At 48.7% G+C, this 21,858-nt stretch overlaps 1 protein-coding gene across 1 annotated transcript in view; it reads left to right on the top strand.

Moving 5' to 3' along the window:
- Positions 1-21,858, top strand: part of LOC130404013 (golgin subfamily B member 1-like) — a 41,083-nt gene that overhangs the window by 5,286 nt on the left and 13,939 nt on the right. The window contains 13 exon segments of the mRNA XM_056608599.1: positions 247-360; positions 2,036-2,321; positions 4,995-5,110; positions 7,776-7,893; positions 7,982-8,073; positions 8,305-8,455; positions 13,460-13,566; positions 14,588-14,711; positions 15,863-15,996; positions 16,837-16,946; positions 17,251-17,419; positions 17,512-17,616; positions 17,740-21,856. Of these exon segments, the coding sequence (XP_056464574.1) occupies positions 247-360; positions 2,036-2,321; positions 4,995-5,110; positions 7,776-7,893; positions 7,982-8,073; positions 8,305-8,455; positions 13,460-13,566; positions 14,588-14,711; positions 15,863-15,996; positions 16,837-16,946; positions 17,251-17,419; positions 17,512-17,616; positions 17,740-21,856 (5,743 nt within the window).

Genomic DNA, 21,858 nt, shown 5'->3' with positions numbered 1-21,858 from the left:
CAGCTCTCTGAGAGCGAGGCTTAGCAGTGACTGCAGACAGGGTTTAATGTGGCAATAATGTTACTCTCAGGAAACGCATACTGAGGACTTTAGGAATCCCGGAGGTGATTGTTTCAACATTGCAAAAATGAAAGAAGCAGGAACATTGAGTCCATGGAGAAGGATATTTTAGGTCTCAGTCCATCCCGGTGGTGGTCTCCTCATTGAGTCTGATTCTTCTGCTGTTCTCCTCCTACCTGCTCCCAGCTCCTCAAGGCTCTGAAGCAGAAGCTGCACGAGAAGGAGGAGGTGCTGCTGGGGAGGAACCAGGTCATCGACGTCCTCCAGGGGGAGGTGGACGGCAGGGACCAGCAGATCAAGGTCTGCTCCTCCTCCTCATGTTACGACACATTCAGAAGGTTCTAGGAGGTGGACAGGCAGACCAGCAGATCAAGGTCTGCTCCTCCTCCTCATGTTAGGACACATTCAGAAGGTTCTAGGAGGTGGACGGCCAGACCAGCAGATCAAGGTCTGCTGAGCTCCTCTCTGTTCTCACACTGTACTCACACTGGACACATTCAGATGGTCTTGATACATTTAACTCCCAGTTAAAGTTTGTCATTCCCAGTTAGTGATACCGTCAGAAATCACATTTAAGGCCGGACCAAAAGTGATTGATTGTGAGTTCAGTGTGTTTATCTAAAGGAGATGTTGGTAAGATTGTCAGGTTGGGATTGTAGAGAATAACAGAAGAGAGCAAGATTTAAAAACTAAGTCACCAAAACCATTCCCTCTCTTCTCTCTCCCTACCTACGTTTCTCCACCTTTGAGAAGTGTTTGGTTTCATGCATCTTTGATTGACTCGCAAGAAGGATTCCCTCAACCAATCAGTGAAGAGATCCTTGATTGGGCAGAAATCAGCCAGGAGTGGTCTAAAGTCTAAATGGGCTCCTACAGAGGCAGCGCAGTTAACTCAGATCCTCTCATCGAACAGAGGTTCTCATGGAACAGAGTTTCTCATGAAACTCAGGTTCTTATGAAACAGGTTCTCATTGAATGGAGGTCCTCATGATGCTCAGGTTCTCATGAAACACAGTTTCTCATGAAAAAAAAGTTTTCCTTGAACAGAGGTTCTAATGAAACAGAGGTTCCAATGAAACGGATGTTCTCATGAAACAGGTTCTCATGGAACAGTGGTTCCAATGAAACGGATGTTCTCATGAAACAGGTTCTCATGGAACAGTGGTTCTCATGAAACACAGGTTCTCATGGAACAGAGGTTCTCATGGAACAGGTTCTCATGGGACAGAGGTTCTCATGAAACACAGGTTATCATGGAACAGATGTTCTCAGGAAACACAGGTTCTCATGGAACAGAGGTTCTCATGAAACAGGTTCTCATGAAACAGGTTCTCATGGAACAGTGGTTCTCATGAAACACAGGTTCTCATGGAACAGAGGTTCTCATGGAACAGGTTCTCATGGAACAGTGGTTCTCATGGAACAGGTTCTCATGGAACAGGTTCTCATGAAACAGGTTCTCATGGAACAGGTCTTCACTCAGTGACAGCTGGCGGACGGCTTTGGACTTTCCAACAATGAAGCTCCAATAAGAACTCTTGAATCATAGTAACAGCACCTTCAACTGGCTAACTGTTACCTCCTCCTCCACCCTGTTTCCTCCTCCTCCACCCTGTTTCCTCCTCCTCCACCCTGTTTCCTCCTCCTCCACCCTGTTTCCTCCGACTCCTCCGCCCTGTTTCCTCCTCCTCCTCCACCCTGTGTCCTCCTCCACCCTGTTTCCTCCGACTCCTCCGCCCTGTTTCCTCCTCCTCCTCCACCCTGTTTCCTCCTCCTCCACCCTGTTTCCTCCTCCTCCACCCTGTTTCCTCCTCCTCCACCCTGTTTCCTCCGACTCCCCCACCCTGTTTCCTCCTCCTCCACCCTGTTTTCTCCTCCACCCTGTTTCCTCCTCCACCCTGTTTCCTCCTCCTCCCCCCTGTTTCCTCCTCCGCCTCCACCCTGTTTCCTCCTCCTCCACCCTCCCCTCCCACAGGACCTGACGGAGCGCATGCGGCGTCTGCAGGTGGAGCGTGAGAGCCTGGAGTCCAAGATGGAGGCGGAGAAGCACGTGATGCGGGCGCAGCTCCGCGACCTGATGGAGAAGCAGCAGGTGGAGGTGCGTCGGCTGTCGGAGGAGCACGGGGCGCTGCTGGAGCAGAGCCAGCAGGACCTCCGGGCCCAGCTGGAGGGGCTGAGGAGAGCCGCCGGCCAGCTGGCTCCAGGACGGGGACCCCCCGACACAGAGCCTCCGCCCAGTCCGAGGCTGGCGGAGCTGGAAGGTAGGGCATCCTCTTTGGTCTTCTGTCTTAATTACTTGTCTTTGAGATAGTTATTCTTTTGATTTGGTCGCAGTTCTTTCTGATGTTCATATACATGTTAATATTAGACTAGTCTTGCTCTCTTCTGATGTTCATATACATGTTAATATTAGACTAGTCTTGCTCTCTTCTGATGTTCATATACATGTTAATATTAGACTAGACTTGCTGTCTTCTGATGTTCATATACATGTTAATATTAGACTAGTCTTGCTCTCTTCTGATGTTCATATACATGTTAATATTAGACTAGACTTGCTCTCTTCTGATGTTCATATACATGTTAATATTAGATTAGACTTGCTGTCTTCTGATGTTCACATACATGTTAATATTAGACTAGACTTGCTGTCTTCTGATGTTCATATACATGTTAATATTAGACTAGACTTGCTCTCTTCTGATGTTCATATACATGTTAATATTAGACTAGACTTGCTCTCTTCTGATGTTCATACATGTTAATATTAGACTAGACTTGCTGTCTTCTGATGTTCATATGCATGTTAATATTAGACTAGACTTGCTCTCTTCTGATGTTCATATGCATGTTAATATTAGACTAAACTTGCTCTCTTCTGATGTTCATATACATGTTAATATTAGACTAGACTTGCTGTCTTCTGATGTTCATATACATGTTAATATTAGACTAGACTTGCTGTCTTCTGATTTTCATATACATGTTAATATTAGACTAGACTTGCTCTCTTCTGATGTTCTTATACATGTTAATATTAGACTAGACTTGCTCTCTTCTGATGTTCATATACATGTTAATATTAGACTAGACTTGCTGTCTTCTGATGTTCATATACATGTTAATATTAGACTAGACTTGCTGTCTTCTGATGTTCATATGCATGTTAATATTAGACTAGACTTGCTCTCTTCTGATGTTCATATGCATGTTAATATTAGACTAAACTTGCTCTCTTCTGATGTTCATATACATGTTAATATTAGACTAGACTTGCTGTCTTCTGATGTTCATATACATGTTAATATTAGACTAGACTTGCTGTCTTCTGATTTTCATATACATGTTAATATTAGACTAGACTTGCTCTCTTCTGATGTTCTTATACATGTTAATATTAGACTAGACTTGCTCTCTTCTGATGTTCATATACATGTTAATATTAGACTAGACTTGCTGTCTTCTGATGTTCATATACATGTTAATATTAGATTAGACTTGCTGTCTTCTGATGTTCATATACATGTTAATATTAGACTAAACTTGCTGTCTTCTGCTGTTCATATACATGTTAATATTAGACTAGACTTGCTGTCTTCTGATGTTCATATTAGGGATCGACCGAGACAGATTTTTTAGGGCCGATACGATACCGATATTTTTTCATCAGCCTTAGCCGATACGCTGATACCGATTTTCTTGAGCCGATATTTAGAGCCGATATTCAGAGCCGATGCTGCTTTTGCTCCCTCAATCGTAAAAATTACACTGATAACAAATGTTACAAGTCTCAACTTAAAAAAAGGAACATTTAGTGAACTTCAATATAAAAAACAATATTTAATAAATAGTAAAAACAGGTGAGGTAGAACAAGTAAGAACAAGTAGATGAACAATATTTAACAAATATTAAAAATAGGTGAGGTAGAACAAGTAAGAAAAAATAAAAAAACAAGAATATCGGCCGATAATATCGGCCGACCGATATATCGGTCGATCCCTTGTTCATATACATGTTAATATTAGACTAGACTTGCTGTCTTCTGATGTTCATACATGTTAATATTAGACTAGACTTGCTGTCTTCTGATGTTCATATACATGTTAATATTAGACTAGTCTTGCTGTCTTCTGATGTTCACATACATGTTAATATTAGACTAGACTTGCTGTCTTCTCATGTTCATATACATGTTAATATTAGACTAGACTTGCTGTCTTCTGATTTTCATATACATGTTAATATTAGACTAGACTTGCTCTCTTCTGATGTTCATATACATGTTAATATTAGACTAGACTTGCTGTCTTCTGATGTTCATATACATGTTAATATTAGATTAGACTTGCTGTCTTCTGATGTTCATATACATGTTAATATTAGACTAAACTTGCTGTCTTCTGATGTTCATATACATGTTAATATTAGACTAGACTTGCTGTCTTCTGATGTTCATATACATGTTAATATTAGACTAAACTTGCTGTCTTCTGATGTTCATATACATGTTAATATTAGACTAGACTTGCTGTCTTCTGATGTTCATATACATGTTAATATTAGACTAGTCTTGCTGTCTTCTGATGTTCACATACATGTTAATATTAGACTAGACTTGCTGTCTTCTGATGTTCATAGACGAGACTTGCTGTCTCAACAGCCAGTTGTTTCTTCTTGTCTGTCCAGGCAGGAACCCATAATATAAACATGTTTGGAGGTTCAGAGCTAGACTTGGCCCCGTATCAAACAACATACAAACAACCAATAGGATGATGATGGGATTTGCATGATTTTGATGCTGTGGTGTTGCAACAGGACAAGCATCTTTAATTACAACACCCACATTTTTTCCACTCTTTAGAACTCAGTGTTGTATTTCCAGGTGTCATTATTTTTCAATCTTAACGTTTGATCTTCTTATTATTTCCTGCAGCTCAAGCAAAGCAAAAAACAGAGGAGGCATGCAAATCAGAAGCCAAGTTTCTGAAGACCAAAGCCTGGTCCAAGTCCCGCATCCGGCAGCTGGAGGAGGAACTGAGGAAGAGCCAGGTGGAGGAACAGACACTTTCTCATCTCCTATCTTAACATTTATGTGTGATTACCATTCTCTGTAATCCCCATCACAGCTGGTCTTGTTTCTTGTCAACAGATAATAGAAAGTCACTCAATGTCACCTACCTCCTCTGGAGGCACTGCATCACCTCACTCACTTTAATATGGGGATGCTTACAAACACCTACTGTTGGTATGCATATACGTCCTAGGTACCATCACTTTAATATGGGGATGCTTACAAACACCTACTGTTGGTATGCATATACGTCCTAGGTACTATCACTTTAATATTGGGATGCTTACAAACACCTACTGTTGGTATGCATATACGTCCTAGGTACTATCACTTGGTTTGCCTCAGTGTCATACGTTAGGGATGTGCAATTAATCAAATTTAGACCACGATTTAGATTCTTGGGTCAAACTAATATCGAGTTGAGACCTTTTATATTTTCTGATTTTCCTACCATAATCTAGCAGACCTATCATACAGTACATTTTTGTGTAGATAAGATAATGCTTTAAGAACAACTGAACATGCTGCAATTCTAACATTATGAGATTTTGAAAAATGAGCATTAGTCTGAGAGTTCTAGGAAGGAGGGGAGGTTATCTCCACGGTTACAGCCCACGGCATACGTGTGCTAGTCTTTAGTACCGCGGTTGTGTATGAGCGTTTCAAAGGGCGATGTTGTATATTAAATGTGCCACACATCGTAGCATTATACTAAAGGTGTCCGGTCCCTAACCCTGACTTGAACCCCTCGGGGGTCCCTGACTCTGACCCTTAACCCCGGGGGTCCCTGACCCTAAACCTCGGGGGTCCCTGACCCTAAACCTCGGGGGTCCCTGACCCTAACCCTAAACCTCGGGGGTCCCTAACCCTGACTTGTACCCCTCGTGGGGCCGGTCCCTGACCCTAACCCTAAACCTCGGGGGTCCCTGACCCTAACCCTAAACCTCGGGGGTCCCTGACCCTGACCCTAAACCTCGGGGATCCCTGACCCTGACCCTAAACCTCGGGTGTCCCTGACCCTAAACCTCGGGGGTCCGGTCCCTGACCCTAAACCTCGGGGGTCCCTAACCCTGACTTGTACCCCTCGTGGGGCCGGTTCCTGACCCTAACCCTAAACCTCGGGGGTCCCTGACCCTAACCCTAAACCTCGGGGGTCCCTGACCCTGACCCTGACCCTAAACCTCGGGGATCCCTGACCCTGACCCTAAACCTCGGGCGTCCCTGACCCTAACCCTCGGGGTTCCGGTCCCTGACCCTAACCCTAACCCTCGGTCCCTGACCCTAACCCTAACCCTCGGGGGTCCCTGACCCTAACCCTCGGGGGTCCAGTCCCTAGCCCTCTGAGGCGTGGTGTCTGTCACTAACCCTAACCCTCGGGGGTCCCTCACCCTAACCCTCGGGGGTCCAGTCCCTAGCCCTCTGAGGCGTGGTGTCTGTCACTAACCCTAACCCTCGGGGGTCCCTCACCCTAACCCTCGGGGGTCCAGTCCCTAGCCCTCTGAGGCGTGGTGTCTGTCACTAAACCTAACCCTCGGGGGGCCCTCACCCTAACCCTCGGGGGTCCGGTCCCTGACCCTAAACCTCGGGGGTCCCTAACCCTAACCCTCGGGGGTCCGGTCCCTGACCCTAACCCTAACCCTCGGGGGGCCCTCACCCTAACCCTCGGGGGTCCAGTCCCTGACCCTAACCCTAACCCTCGGGGGTCCCTCACCCTAACCCTCTGGGGTCCGGTCCCTAGCCCTCTGAGGCGTGGTGTCTGTCACTAACCCTAACCCTCGGGGGGCCCTCACCCTAACCCTCGGGGGTCCAGTCCCTAGCCCTCTGAGGCGTGGTGTCTGTCACTAACGGTCCCTGACCCTAACCCTAACCCTCGGGGGTCCCTCACCCTAACCCTAACCCTCGGGGGTCCAGTCCCTAGCCCTCTGAGGCGTGGTGTCTGTCACTAACCCTAACCCTCAGGGGTCCCTGACCCTAACCCTCGGGGGTCCAGTCCCTAGCCCTCTGAGGCGTGGTATCTGTCACTAACCCTAACCCTCGGGGGGCCCTCACCCTAACCCTCGGGGGTCCAGTCCCTAGCCCTCTGAGGCGTGGTGTCTGTCACTAACCCTAACCCTCGGGGGGCCCTCACCCTAACCCTCGGGGGTCCAGTCCCTAGCCCTCTGAGGCGTGGTGTCTGTCACTAACCCTAACCCTCGGGGGTCCCTAACCCTAACCCTCGGGGGTCCCTCACCCTAACCCTCGGGGGTCCGGTCCCTGACCCTAACCCTAACCCTTGGGGGTCCCTCACCCTAACCCTCGGGGGGCCCTCACCCTAACCCTCGGGGGTCCAGTCCCTAGCCCTCTGAGGCATGGTGTCTGTCACTAACCCTAACCCCCGGGGGTCCCTGACCCTAACCCTCGGGGGTCCCTCACCCTAACCCTCGGGGGTCCGGTCCCTGACCCTAACCCTAACCCTCGGGGGTCCCTCACCCTAACCCTCGGGGGTCCCTGACCCTAACCCTCGGGGGTCCGGTCCCTGACCCTAACCCTAACCCTCGGGGGGCCCTCACCCTAACCCTCGGGGGTCCAGTCCCTAGCCCTCTGAGGCGTGGTGTCTGTTACTAAAGTGTCTCTCTGCCCGTCCGGCCCATCGCTCCCCCCCAGGGCGGAGGGGCCCCCCCAGAGCTGACGGCCCTGCGCCAACGCATCACAGAGCTGGAGGAGGAGAAGGAGGAGAGCCTCTGGAGGCTGGAGCAGTACGACCAGCTCAGAGCTCACAACGGTATCCTAGCAACACACACCTGTGCACCCCCCCTCCCAATAGGTGGTAGCCAGGAGGTCCCCTGACGGAGGTGTGTGTGTGTGTGTAGGCGTGCTGGAGCAGAAGCTGGTGGTGTACGAGGAGCAGCAGAGGAGCCTGCAGGCCGACCTGGAGCAGGTCACCCAGAGGGCCACCTCGCAGGTGAGCCCCTTCCTCAACATCCAATTACAGCCCAGAACGGTACCGACCACAGAACCCCTGAGTGTGTTCCTCAGACGCTGGACCAACCTCGTTCTAAAATGCTTGGTTTCCGTTGACACTGTATTTCTTGCACCACATCGATTGGTCACCGGTCTGAGTTGGGCCGTCCGTTGGAGGTGCTTGTGGACCGCCGCCCCGGTTCTGTCAGCTCAGTGGTTTGTCCCGTCCCAGGCCAGCGAGTCGGGCAGCGCGGACGAGCCCCAGAGCACGGTGCTGGAGTGGCAGGAGATGATGTCTGAGGCGGTGAGCAGCAGAGACCACGCCCGGGGGGAGAAGGCCTCCATGGCGCTACGGATCTCCCACCTGGAGGAGGAGAGAGAGGGTAAGGGAGGCTGACCCGTCGGGAGGGAGCCCTGCACCACTCCAACACACAACCGTCACTCTGCGAGCTGTCACTCTGCGGGCCGTCAGTCTGCGAGCTGTCACTCTGCGAGCTGTCACTCTCTGAGCTGTCAGTCTGCGGGCTGTCACTCAGCGAGCTGTCACTCTGCGGGCTGTCACTCTCTGAGCTGTCACTCTGCGGGCTGTCACTCTGCGGGCTGTCACTCTGCGGGCTGTCACTCTCTGAGCTGTCACTCTGCGGGCTGTCAGTCTGCGAACTGTCACTCTCTGAGCTGTCACTCTGCGAGCTGTCACTCTGCGGGCTGTGAGTATGCGAGCTGTCACACTCTGAGCTGTCAGTCTGTGAGCTGTCACTCTGCGAGCTGTCACTCTGCGGGCTGTCAGTCTGTGAGCTGTCACTCTGCGAGCTGTCACTCTCGGAGCTGTCACTCTGCGGTCTGTCACTCTGCGAGCTGTCACTCTCTGAGCTGTCACTCTGCGGGCTGTCACTCTGCGGGCTGTCACTCTGCGGGCTGTCACTCTCTGAGCTGTCACTCTGCGGGCTGTCAGTCTGCGAACTGTCACTCTGCGAGCTGTCACTCTCTGAGCTGTCACTCTGCGAGCTGTCACTCTGCGGGCCGTCAGTCTACTAGCTGTCACTCTGCGAGCTGTCACTCTCTGAGCTGTCAGTCTGCGGGCTGTCAGTCTGCGGGCTGTCACTCTCTGAGCTGTCACTCTGCGGGCTGTCACTCTGCGGGCTGTCACTCTGCGGGCTGTCACTCTGCGGGCTGTCACTCTCTGAGCTGTCACTCTGCGGGCTGTCAGTCTGCGAACTGTCACTCTCTGAGCTGTCACTCTGCGAGCTGTCAGTCTGCGGGCTGTCACTCTGCGGGCTGTGAGTCTGCGAGCTGTCACACTCTGAGCTGTCAGTCTGTGAGCTGTCACTCTGCGAGCTGTCACTCTGCGGGCTGTCAGTCTGTGAGCTGTCACTCTGCGAGCTGTCACTCTTGGAGCTGTCACTCTGCGGTCTGTCACTCTGCGAGCTGTCACTCTCTGAGCTGTCACTCTGCGGGCTGTCTCATGTCGCCACCGGTCCAGGTATCTGGTTCAATAGTTCCATCCTAGTAATCCGGTCAGTCACTGGTACTGACCGTCTCCACCGGGGCGGTCAGTCACTGGTACTGACCGTCTCCACCGGGGCTGTAAGTCACTGGTACTGACCGTGTCCACCGGGGTTGTCAGTCACTGGTACCGACCGTCTCCTTGGGCCGGTCAGTCACTGGTACTGACCGTCTCCACCGGGGCTGTCAGTCACTGGTACTGACCGCCCCGGTGGTGATGGCGGTGAGAACCAGTAGCCGCCGTCCATCCCGTGGATAGCCGGTGCAGCACACACCTGTTCTCCTTAACAAGGGTTGTATTCACGGCAGGACTAGAGAGAGAGTGTGTCCCTTTTTGTTCAGTAGTCATTGGGCCGTCTCCAAGCCAGTCACATTCCATCACCGCATCACGATGCCGTGGTCCTCCTGTTCAGAAACAATGGGGCCGTGCGTTATTAAAAGATGTTAATTATATTTTATGTTATTATTTACCACCGCCATTATCCTGACAGCATGAATATCATTTAATTTTTCTCCTCCCTCTCCCTCCTCCATTGTCTTTGGCGAGCATTTGGCCGTGGGCTGCCTCCCATCCCCCTGGCCTCAGCCTCCTGCCTCAGCCCCCTGGCCTCAGCCCCATGGCCTCAGCCTCCTGCCTCAGCCCCCTGCCTCACATCCCCCTGGCCTCGGCCTCGTGGCCTCAGCCCCATGGTCTCAGCCTTCTCCCTTCCTCGTGGCCTCAGCCTGATGGCCTAAGCCTCTTCCTGGCCACCTGGCCTCAGCCTCCTCCCAGCCTCGTGGCCTCAGCCTCCTCCCAGCCCCCTGGCCTCAGCCTCCTGGCCTCAGCCTCCTCCCAGCCACCTGGCTTCAGCCTCCTCCCAGCCTCGTGGCCTCAGCCTCCTCCCAGCCCCCTGGCCTCAGCCTCCTGGCCTCAGCCTCCTGGCCTCAGCCTCCTGGCCTCAGCCTCCTGGCCTCAGCCTCCTCCCAGCCCCCTGGCCTCAGCCTCCTGGCCTCAGCCTCCTCCCAGCCACCTGGCTTCAGCCTCCTCCCAGCCTCGTGGCCTCAGCCTCCTCCCAGCCCCCTGGCCTCAGCCTCCTGGCCTCAGCCTCCTCCCAGCCCCCTGGCCTCAGCCCCCTGGCCTCAGCCACCTCCCAGCCTCGCGGCCTCAGCCTCCTCCTAGCCCCCTGGCCTCAGCCTCGCGGCCTCAGCCCCCTCCCTTCCTCTTGGCCTCAGCCTCGTGGCCTCAGCTCCCTGTACTCAGCCTCGTGGCCTCAGCCTCCTCCCAGCCTCGTGGCCTCAGCCTTGTGGCCTCAGCCTCCTCCCAGCCTCGTGGCCTCAGCCTCGTGGCCTCAGCCTCCTCCCAGCCTCGTGGCCTCAGCCCCCTCCCTTCCTCTTGGCCTCAGCCCCCTGGCCTCAGCTCCCTGGCCTCAGCCCCCTGGCCTCAGCCTCCTCCCAGCCTCGCGGCCTCAGCCTCCTCCCAGTCTCGCGGCCTCAGCCCCCTCTCCTCTGCTCCAGGGATGGGGGCAGCCACCACAGAATGGTGTCCCATCAGTTTTGTGCATGCAGGCTCCCCTCCCCTCCCCTCCCCTCCCCTCCCCTCCCGGCGTCGGCCCGTCCGCTGCACTGCCTGGTGGTTCCCTCTGGCTTCACTGGGAAACTCCCGGCAGTGCAGTGACAGCTGCTGCTCTTTAGTTCAGCCTCTGTTAGCTTCTTTCCTTTTTTCTGTTGCTCCTCTTCTTTTCAACTCTCCCATCTTTCTTTTATCTCCTCCTTTTTCGGTCCCCTTGGACATCCTCATCAGGGTCTAATGCCGCTTTTCCACCGCACATGTAGCTCGACTCGACTCGACTCGACGCGACTCGACACGGTAGCAGCACGGGTCGTTTTCCCCCGCAAATAGTACCTCCTGGACGTGGGCGGGGTCGGCTGCGCGAAAGGGCCGTGACGTATTTTTGTACGCGACGCAAACAACACCTACGCAACCCACACATGGACAGAACCCACATAACAACAATGGAGGAAATCGATGCGATGGTATTCGTGTTCGTATTATTAGCTGGCATGTTGAAGAAGTTGAAGAAGTGGAATATGTTGGCTGCGGTGCTGCTATGGCTGTTACCAGCATGGTTGCCATGTCGCTCTCGTGACTTCGTCACACTCTCTGGCCAATCAGTGGCCGGCCGTCTGCCGACGTCACCTTTTAGCATCGGCTCAGCTCGCTTGGAACCTAGAGCGAGGCGGTACTAAAAAAAGCAGCCACTTCAGGTACCAGATGTTTTTGCGGTGGAAACGCCAAAAATGCGAGCTGAGTCGAGCTGGTACCATGCAGTGGAAAAGCGGTAGTTTGGAGTCATTGTGTTTCTGCGTTGGTATGGGGTCGTCTGTGTTTGAACTAACCCAGGGGAGAGGCTGAGCTAAGACCTTCTGATGAGGTCAAAGTCACTCGTCTTTTTCATGTTTTGGCTTTGCGGCTTTTGAAATCTATATTTTATGGGCGGGTTTATTCATAGGTTACTCTTTACGCTAAAGCGTTTTGGAGAAACCACTGCTGCTGCGCTTTCATTCCTATTGCTGATGCTTAAAACAAAGGTTTTTAACCTTGACCCCTTTGAGTCATAAAGGAAATGGATGGACTTAACTCTACTGCCAGCCATGCTACAGTGAAATTCAACTCCTGAACCCGGAGTGATTCTCCTTAGAGTAGACCTACTGAACCCTGAGTGATTCCCCTTAGATTAAACATACTGAACCCTGAGTGATTCCCCTTAGATTAAACATACTGAACCCTGAGTGATTCCCCTTAGATTAAACCAACTGAACCCATAGTGACTTGGAGTTCTACTACAGATGACTAAATGCAACCCGTCATATATTTACGCCTTTAATAGGTTTGAATAACTAGAATTCGTGGTCAGGGTGCAGAACATTGTGTCAATGTTTTATTGATAGTGTAAATTAGTATTAAGTACGAATACATTTCAGAGGAACTGCACATGCCTTGCCAGCTGCTCGCTGTACCATGGCCTCTCGCTCCCTCTCCCCTATTGCCTTGAAACTAATCTTTCTTTAAAGCTGCATCCTAACCCTTAATGCTGCACCCCAACTTTAACCCTTAATACTGCTGCACCCTAACCCTAACCCTTAATATTGCTGCACCCTAACCCTTAATACTGCTGCACCCAAACCCTAACCTCCACCCTCCTCCACCCCTCCACCCCCTCCGTCTCTGCCTGATGTCACAAAACAGATGGAGCATTGTTTTGTTCAAATTGTGGTTTGCTTGATACGTTTGTTCTGCTTTCACCATGCTGCTGTATTTCAGATTATCCATACAGTAAACACATTGCAATACTCCACTCCCCCCCTCCCCTCACCCCTCTCAAAGACCGTCATGTCTCCCCACACCCCCCCCCCCCCCCCCCCCAGAACTAGTCATGTCTGCCCCCCCAAGCCCTCCCTCTCTCTCTCTATGTATTTGCTGTAGGTGTTCATCACTTACAGTAATGGCAGTGAACTTGCCATCCTTGCTTGTGTTTTCCATGCATAGCAGGTGATGCATGGCATTAAACTAGACTTGTTCAGTGGAAACCTAGATAATGGATAATATCTGCTCACACCCTCACAGAGGCGTTGTCTCCTCTCTCTTAACCTCTGACTGTTTGTGTCTTTCCTCTACTTCTATCTCTGTGGATTTCAACAAAGATCCTTGTTGTCTAACATCATTAGCTTATCCACTTGTTATTCAATCATCCCCCAGCACCTTGTCTTCTTTCTACTTCTCTACATTCACTCAGTCATCGTTATTAAGGCCATCATAACTCATCCATGAACCCATACCCCTCCCTTCCCCTGTGGCACAAAACTGATTGAGGATGACTGGTTCTTTCCTGGCTGCTCCGATCCAGCGCTGGTCAGCCGACAGCAGGAGCTGGAGGAGGAGCTGACCCGGGCCCGCGGGCAAGGCACTCACCGGGCCCCGCGGAGAGGCGGCCCGGCCCCACGAAGCCTGCAGGTAGGTGGCCCTCCGCTCCAAGGGGCTGGAACCAAGTAATGGAGCCTGCTCTGAGGGGCTACAACCAAGTAATGTAGGCTGCTCTGATGGGCTTGAACCAAGTGATGTAGGCTGCTCTAAGGGGCTTGAACCAAGTAATGTAGCCTGCTCTGATGGGCTTGAACCAGGTGATGTAGCCTGCTCTAAGGGGCTTGAACCAAGTAATGTAGGCTGCTCTGATGGGCTTCAACCAGGTGATGTAGCCTGCTCTAAGGGGCTTGAACCAAGTGATGTAGGCTGCTCTAAGGGGCTTGAACCAAGTAATGTAGGCTGCTCTAAGGGGCTTGAACCAAGTGATGTAGCCTGCTCTAAGGGGCTTGAACCAAGTGATGTAGCCTGCTCTAAGGGGCTTGAACCAAGTAATGTAGGCTACTCTAAGGGGCTTGAACCAAGTAATGTGGGCTGCTCTAAGGGGCTTGAACCAAGTGATGTAGGCTGCTCTGAGGGGCTTGAACCAAGTGATGTAGGCTGCTCTAAGGGGCTTGAACCAAGTAATGTAGGCTGCTCTAAGGGCCTTGAACCAAGTAATGTAGGCTGCTCTAAGGGGCTTGAACCAAGTAATGTAGGCTGCTCTAAGGGGCTTGAACCAAGTAATATAAGCTGCTCTGAGGGGCTTGAACCAAGTGATGTAGGCTGCTCTAAGGGCCTTGAACCAAGTGATGTAGGCTGCTCTAAGGGCCTTGAACCAAGTAATATAAGCTGCTCTGAGGGGCTTGAACCAAGTGATGTAGGCTGCTCTGAGGGGCTTGAACCAAGTAATGTAGGCTGCTCTGAGGGGCTTGAACCAAGTGATGTAGGCTGCTCTGAGGGGCTTGAACCAAGTGATGTAGGCTACTCTAAGGGGCTTGAACCAAGTAATGTAGGCTGCTCTGAGGGGCTTGAACCAAGTGATGTAGGCTGCTCTGAGGAATGAACATGACTGTGGGTCCAGAGTCGGAGAACCTTGTACCTCTGAGCTGAACCCCGGCTGATCCCCTCACAGGAGGACTTTGAGTTTGACGGACAGGCGCCCTTCCAGGAGCCGGGCGTGGCCCCCGGGAGCACGGAGGCCATGGAGGGGGAGAACATGGGAGGTTGGTGGCCCGAGTACAGTTCCCCCGACCCAGGTGTGAGCGCCACTGGACAGTTTACACCAGCATGCACACGGTCATCCACGCACTATTTTGGAACCCTATCCTTTATCTGTTTGGTTGATGTTAACCCTTCAAGGTAGCGGGGTCCCACCAGTGTCCCCGTCGTGCGTGTGGGATTGGGGTCCATTGGTTTCTGTTTGGTGACATAACCCATCTTATTTCTGTTGGAATGGATTATTTTTGGGTTTCCTCAGAAATGGTTATCTCAGCTTTGATGTGGTTGCTTTGGTCTTATTGGGACTTATCTGGACTACTAACTGTTAAAAGTTGTTCTGAGATTAACACAGCAATCTAATACTTACCCCAGTGCAATAAGAGACATTGTATATCACAATTATTCACCTCAGAACCATGAAGCATTTCAGTTACATCTTTAATTTAACATTGAATCCCATTTGGAGTTAGTTTTGACCATGTGCATGCTGCCTGAGCTGGCTAGGATAGGGTCATCAGCCTGTGAAATGCTGTGAACTCTTAGATCAGGTAACTGTACCTGCAGAGACCCCCCCCACCTTTGTGGTAAGTGTTGTTTTTGTGTTCATAATTGTTTTGCATGCCCTAACATGTCCTTCCCATTTCCTCTTGGTATCCTATTGCTCTTCTTGAGTTGTGCTTTTGCCTCCAGGATGGGCAACCAAAAAACATTAAGCAGTTGGTAATTTACTAAACTAACGCAGAGCACGTTCAGAACATGCAGCTCCCTAGAGAACCACTCATCCCTATAACTTCAAAATTAGACACTGAACTCCGTTTGGCCAGTACCAATACACTCGCCAAGGGCAAAGTAGATCAGATGAACGGTTGTCGAGAACCAAAGGACAGACACACAGATGTTCACCTTTTTCAGTCAGAGGATGGTAGTAGTTAGATGGGTGTCCATCCAGACCTTTTGATGTTTTTTGGTTGCTTTGGATTTCAGGCTTGGGATTGCATTGGAGGTTCTTCATTCTCAGGACTTTAACTCACTGGAAATCTTTCTTAAGATGCCTTTCCTCCTTTCACCTTGCCCATTCTCCTGTTGCTTGCCATCACATCAACATTATGACCCTTTAACTGCCAGCGTCTGTGCCTTCTGTCTGGGTGCTGCTCCTCTGACCCTCTCGCTGCTTCACTCTGGGCTCCAGGAGGACTGCGGTCGGTGGTGGCAGAGCTGGAGCTGGAGAGGAACCAGCTCCAGGAGCAGATCCTGGGCCTAGAGGAGCATTGCCAGGACCTGGAGGACCGCCTGCAGCTCCAGGCCCGCATCGAGACACTCCAGGTAGACAGGTCTTTGACAGGCTCAGGTAGACAGGTCTTTGAGGTAGAGAGGTCTTTGAGAGGCTCAGGTAGACAGGTCTTTGACAGGCTCAGGTAGACAGGTCTTTGAGGTAGAGAGGTCTTTGTGGTAGACAGGTCTTTGAGAGGCTCAGGTAGACAGGTCTTTGAGAGGCTCAGGTAGACAGGTCTTTTAGAGGCTCAGAAAGACGGGTCTTTAAGACGCTCCAGGGGTCTCCTTATTTATTGAACCCGTAGAATTGATCATCCGTCTTAGGGATGGCCTTACGGATGACCTTACTTGGTCTCATTGTTAAACAGACCCATGGCTGTCAATCACATCGTGTTTCTTTCAAGGTCTTGGTGGTTTGAGATTGCATGTTCCCCCCTTGAGGTTTAGGACTTTGAACAAACCCTTCTAACACAGGTGACGTTTGATGTAGATGAAGATGTAGTGCGATGTGCGCTCACTCAGGTGTGTGTGTGTGTGTCTTGTGTGGAATGGAGGGCACCTCTTGCGGTGAAGGCTAATGGTTTGGTGTGCTTCTCTAATCTCATATTAACCACAATGCTGCTCTCATGCAAAGTCCTGCAGAGTTCTCTGTTATCAAGAAGAAGAAGAATTAACCTAGTGTGCTATGGGTACACAAGATAGTGTAATGCATACACATTATACAATGTGCATAATGTGTTAATAATTATTATACATTTTTAATGAGACCATAGCTATACCATAAATTCTAATCAACAATCGGACCAAGAATTGTTTGTTTGCGTCTTTGAGTGTGTCTACGGTTGCTTTATTAAACCGCTCATAACGATCTTCCCTTGATTACCACTGCAGAATGAGTCTGAGAGACTTCAAGGACAGCTCGCCAACCTCCGAAGTCAACAGAGCAGAGATGCAGAGAAACACCAGCTACTTGTTACCAGTCTTAATCAACAGCTAAAGGGGTAGGCTAACTATTCAGAGAGATTCTGCGTGCATCATTGTTATCCAATGGCTAAAACCTTCATATCAAATATAATTATGCAATATTACAACCATCTTCACTTGTCAAGCAATACCTATAGTAAAGGGTGGCCATATATGGTAATAATTAAATGTCTTTAATTTTAATTAGGATAGAATGGACAGTGCATTAAACATTATGGTTGTATTTCTTATAAATATAAAATGTAAGATTACATTTAAGATAAAACTGAAAGCAAAAACAAATATGTTCAAAACATGTGCCGTTGGTTCTGTTTCTCTAAGTCTAAGTGACACTCAGGAGTGCCTGGAGAGCTCACTGATCGAGAAGGAGAACACTCTCGCCCTGACCTCTGAGAAACTGGAGCTCATCAACAGTCTGCGGGAAAACCTGAGGGAAAAGGAGATCGACCTCAAAGACGTGTCTGATAAACTCCTTTACGCTGAGCACAATGTAAGCATTCACACACAGCTGATGGGGGGGTGAACGCCGTGGGGTCTGACGGCGAGGGGAATGACTATCTGGTTGTTTTGTTCTCCCCATAGCTCATGGAAATGACCCAGAAATCCAGTGGGTTTGAGAAACAGTCTTTGGGATTAAAAGCAGAGGTTGCAGACCTCTCTCAGAAGCTCAGTCTCTTAAAGGATAAGGTATGTGCTATAGAAAACTCCTCAAGACGTATAGTAATGTGTATTATTTAAGCCTTATTTTCGTTCTGATGTTATTGTTGTAGCCATCCCTGACCACTGTTCCTGTTCCCTCCTAAACTCAAGACTCAGAGACAAGAAGCTGCCATAGAAACCTTCCAGACGGAGCTTGAGCAGACCAACGAAGAGCTGGACAAACTGAACACCAGCCACTTAGAGGAGCGAGCTCAGCTCATTCAGGACCTCCAAGGCTGTGAGAGGGAAATCGATAATCTCAAAGATATCCTGATCGACAAGGAAAAGGAGTTATCGGCCCTGTCCGGTAGCATGCTGGACTATAACGATCAGATCTCAGCCCTGGAGAAGGAGGTCAGGGTGAAGGAGGAGGACCTAGCTCGCACAGAAAAGGCCCTGAGCGAGGCACAGTGTCATGCGCACATCCTCAGAGATTCTCAGGACTCAGACCAGCAAACCCTTAACTTAAACATCACAGAGTTGGTGGAGAAGCTGAAGGGCACGGAGACTGAGCTGATCAAGGCTAAGGAGGACGGAGAGCTGAAAGCAGCAGAGGTGGAGGAACTGACCAAGCAGGGCGCAGAGTACAGAAAAAACATACAGGTCCTCAAAGACGATCTCCAGGAACAGGTTGTGAGCCATAACGGTCACGTAGCTGGATGTGAAACCCACATCTCCTCCCTGAAGGAGCAGGTGGCCCTGTCAGCCTGTACACTACAGAAGGATTCAGAAGGAATCCTCATTCAGCTCAAAGAAAAAGATTTGTGCAATGATAAACTCAAGCAGGAGCTCCTTGATAAAGATCAGGTGTTTGACCAAGAACTCAAATCCCTCAAAGAAGAACGTAACAATCTCTCAGCAGATGTGGCAAAGCACAACATTGATATGCAAAAACTGTCTGAACGGCTAAAGGAACATTTAGAGAGACAAGAGCAATTGGAAAAGGTCACACAAGAAAAAGTTGAAACAATAACGATTTTAGGGGACCAACTTAAGAATAACCAGGAACAAGCTGAAGTTGAAAAACACAAATTCATCACCGAATTGCAAGCCAGAGAATCTGAAAATATAAAGTCAGGAAAAGAACTAGAAAGTAAATCAGAAAATATCTCTAAACTCAAGAACCTCCTAAAAAACGCCAAAGCTGAAAAACAGCAGCTGCAGGGCAAATTAAAGGACTTGAATAAGGATCTTGATTCACAAAAGAAGAATGTAGAAGAACTCAGTGAAAAACTAAAATCTGCTCTTCAGCTGAACTCAAATCTAGAGGACCAAGTTAATCACCTGAAAGATGAAAACGAGAGACTTGAAACACAAGTAACGGTGACAAGCAAAAATGTTTCTGAACTTGAGAGGGATCTGCATATGAAAGTTATTGACTTTGAAAATCAGAATTCTGAGAAGAGCAAAATGATTCAAGTCCTTCAAAGAGACGAAGAGGGGTTGAGGGTTCAAACCCAGGAACTGAACAGAGTCCTTGAGCGAAGCTCTCAGTCCATTTCAGAGAAATCCAACAAATGTGATCATCTCAACCAATTGCTTAGCACTAAGGAGAAAGAGGTAACCCTGCTAAAAGAAAACATTAAAAGTGTATCATCTCATGTTGAGGAGCTCCAGAATGGCATCAAGGAGAGAGAGCAGACCATTGCTGATCTCAGGGTGGTGATAACCACCAATCAAAACCAACACAGTGAACTGACAGAAACGCTGTCTCTTCTTCAGGAACAGCACTTATCCCTGAAGTCTGATCTCATTGAGAGAGAAGTATCTTTAACGCAAAAAGAGAAGGAGTGCACCATGTTGCAGAATGATATTGTCCAAAAGACCTCTGTTATATCAGATGACCAGGCAGAGTTTGAAGCATTAAGAGTACAATGCTCAAACCTCCAACAGCAAATTGCAGGCAAAGATGATGTGTTGAAAAATTTAACACAAGAATGTAAGAATTACAAAGAGAATCTTGTTAGGAGGGATAAAAAGGTGACATCGCTTACCAACAAGCTCTCTGCCATTCAGGTAAATGTCACAAAGCTAGAATCTGAAAAGGCAGAGGCAAAGACAAGCCTTGACAACTTTGATGCCAAGAACATTGGACTGAGAAAAGAGCTTGAACTTAAACAAGTAGAAATGTCTGGTTTCCATGGACACATCCAAGCACTTACAGAGCAAAATCATCAACTGCGTGCTGCTTGTGAAATCAGGGAAAAGGAGCTTGCTCAGCAAATACAGGTAGCATATGAACTAGATGGAAGACTAAAGGGGCTTCTTGAGCAGAACTCAAATTTAAGCGTTGAAGTGGTCAATCTCTCAGAGGAAAGTCAACAACTTAAAGAAGATTTGGCACAGAAGATTCAGTCATTCGCCGAAGTAGTATCTGAGAGGAATTTGCTTCAAGAGAAAGTTCTCGGGCTCGAAATGCAACATTCTGAAAATCGGAAAATTATAGAAGGACTTTTGAAAAAGATAGATGATCTTACATTGGAAACGGTTGAATTAAACAATGTCCTTGAGCAAAACAAACGGACCCATGCTGAAAGTTTGCTGCTTAAATCAGCTGAATGTAAGAATCTCTCAGACACGTTAAGGGCGAAGGAAGATGAAGCTGCAGCTTTACAAGAACAATTGGACCGTTTGACAACACAATTGAATCAACTCAACCTTTCAATGACTGAAAAGGAAACCATCTTTTCTGAGCAATGTGCTAACATGGAAGCTCAGAACAATCAAATGATGCAACTGCATGAAACTTTGTCTCTTCTTCAAGAACAAGGTTCTGCTCTGAAGTCGGGGTTGATGGAGAAAGACACAATGCATCAGCAGAAAGTTGTGGAATGTTCTGCTTTTCAGAAAGAGTCGATGCTGCAGAAAGACACTGTATCCAAGATGCAGGGTGAGGCTGCATCACTAAGGGAGGAATGTTTGGATCTACATCGACAAATGGAAGAAAAGGAACAGTTTTTGAGAAATGTATCCCATGACCTTAGAAATCACAAAGATGAACTGAACATGCAGAATGAATTGGTGGCATCGCTCACCAATCAGCTTGGTGTGATGACTGAGATTTCAGGAAAGACGGATATTGAAATCAATAACCTCAGATCTGCTGTTGAAACTGTTTCAACAGAAAACCAGCAACTTGTAGATCAAGTAAATCATAGGAAAACAGAGCTTGAACAATTCAGGAACAATATTCAAGCTCTGAATGAAAAGTATGCAGTGTTAAATTCAGAGCATCAGAAAACATTGGTTGAGCAGTCCAAATTACTTGAGAATGTCTCAAATCTCAAAGAGACAGTCTCTGATATGGAAAACCAGGTGTCTAACTTGACAGAAGAACTAAAAATGGCATGCTCAATTAGGGAAAGTCTTGGTTTGACTGTCCAAGAGAAAGAAGACTCTCTTAAACAGCAAGGGTATTTCCTTCAGCAGTTGCAAGCAAAGTCTGTAGAGACTGAGGGCCAGACAAGCCAGAAGTCACTGGTCATCACCCAGCTTCAGACTCAGATTCAGAACCTTCAGCAGTGTCTTGAAAATAAAGAGGCCATGTTGCAACAGAATGAGAAAGACCTTTGTTTAACCAAGACAGAATTGACTGGTGAAAAGACTAAACTCCAAAATGACATTGATTTAAATGTAGAGACCATAGCAAGAATCAAGAGAGAATTGAGTGATGCAGTGGGAAAGAACACCGAACTTGGCAGTCAGTTAGCTAATCAAGAGATTCAGATGAAAATAATGGTTGATAAAAATTGCAATTTAGGTTCACAAGTGACCCAATTTGATGACTTGATTCTAATCCTGAGAAATCAGATTGACATCCTAACCTCAGAGTCCTCTGTGTTAAAAGCCACTGTGAAGGAAAAGGAAATCGTTATGCTTGAATTTCAGAAGACATCATTGGCAGCCAGTGAAAACTTGAACTCAAAATTTGTTGCCAAAGAAACTGAATGTGGAAGCCTGAAAGAGCAGCTTTCACACATTCAAGAATCTCTTGCAAAGCTAAACGACAGTCTCCAAGCACACATGTCCGAAATCCAAAGTCTAAAAGAAACAATTAAAGAAAAAGAATCCCTTCTTTTAGTACATACTAAGTCTCTTGAGGAGATGCAAACAAAAGCAGAAGAGACAACCCTTATCAGGGCTCAGTTCATGCAGAGTACTGAGTTGATATCACAGTTACAGAGTCAGGTTCAGCTGTTCTCCACAGAGTCTGCACATTTCAGCAAGTCT

This window comes from Gadus chalcogrammus, chromosome 14 (assembly GCF_026213295.1).
Source record: "Gadus chalcogrammus isolate NIFS_2021 chromosome 14, NIFS_Gcha_1.0, whole genome shotgun sequence".
Classification (NCBI taxonomy): Eukaryota; Metazoa; Chordata; class Actinopteri; order Gadiformes; family Gadidae; genus Gadus; species Gadus chalcogrammus.
Note: the sequence above shows the minus strand (reverse complement) of the source record. Positions and strands in the feature narration are given on the sequence as shown.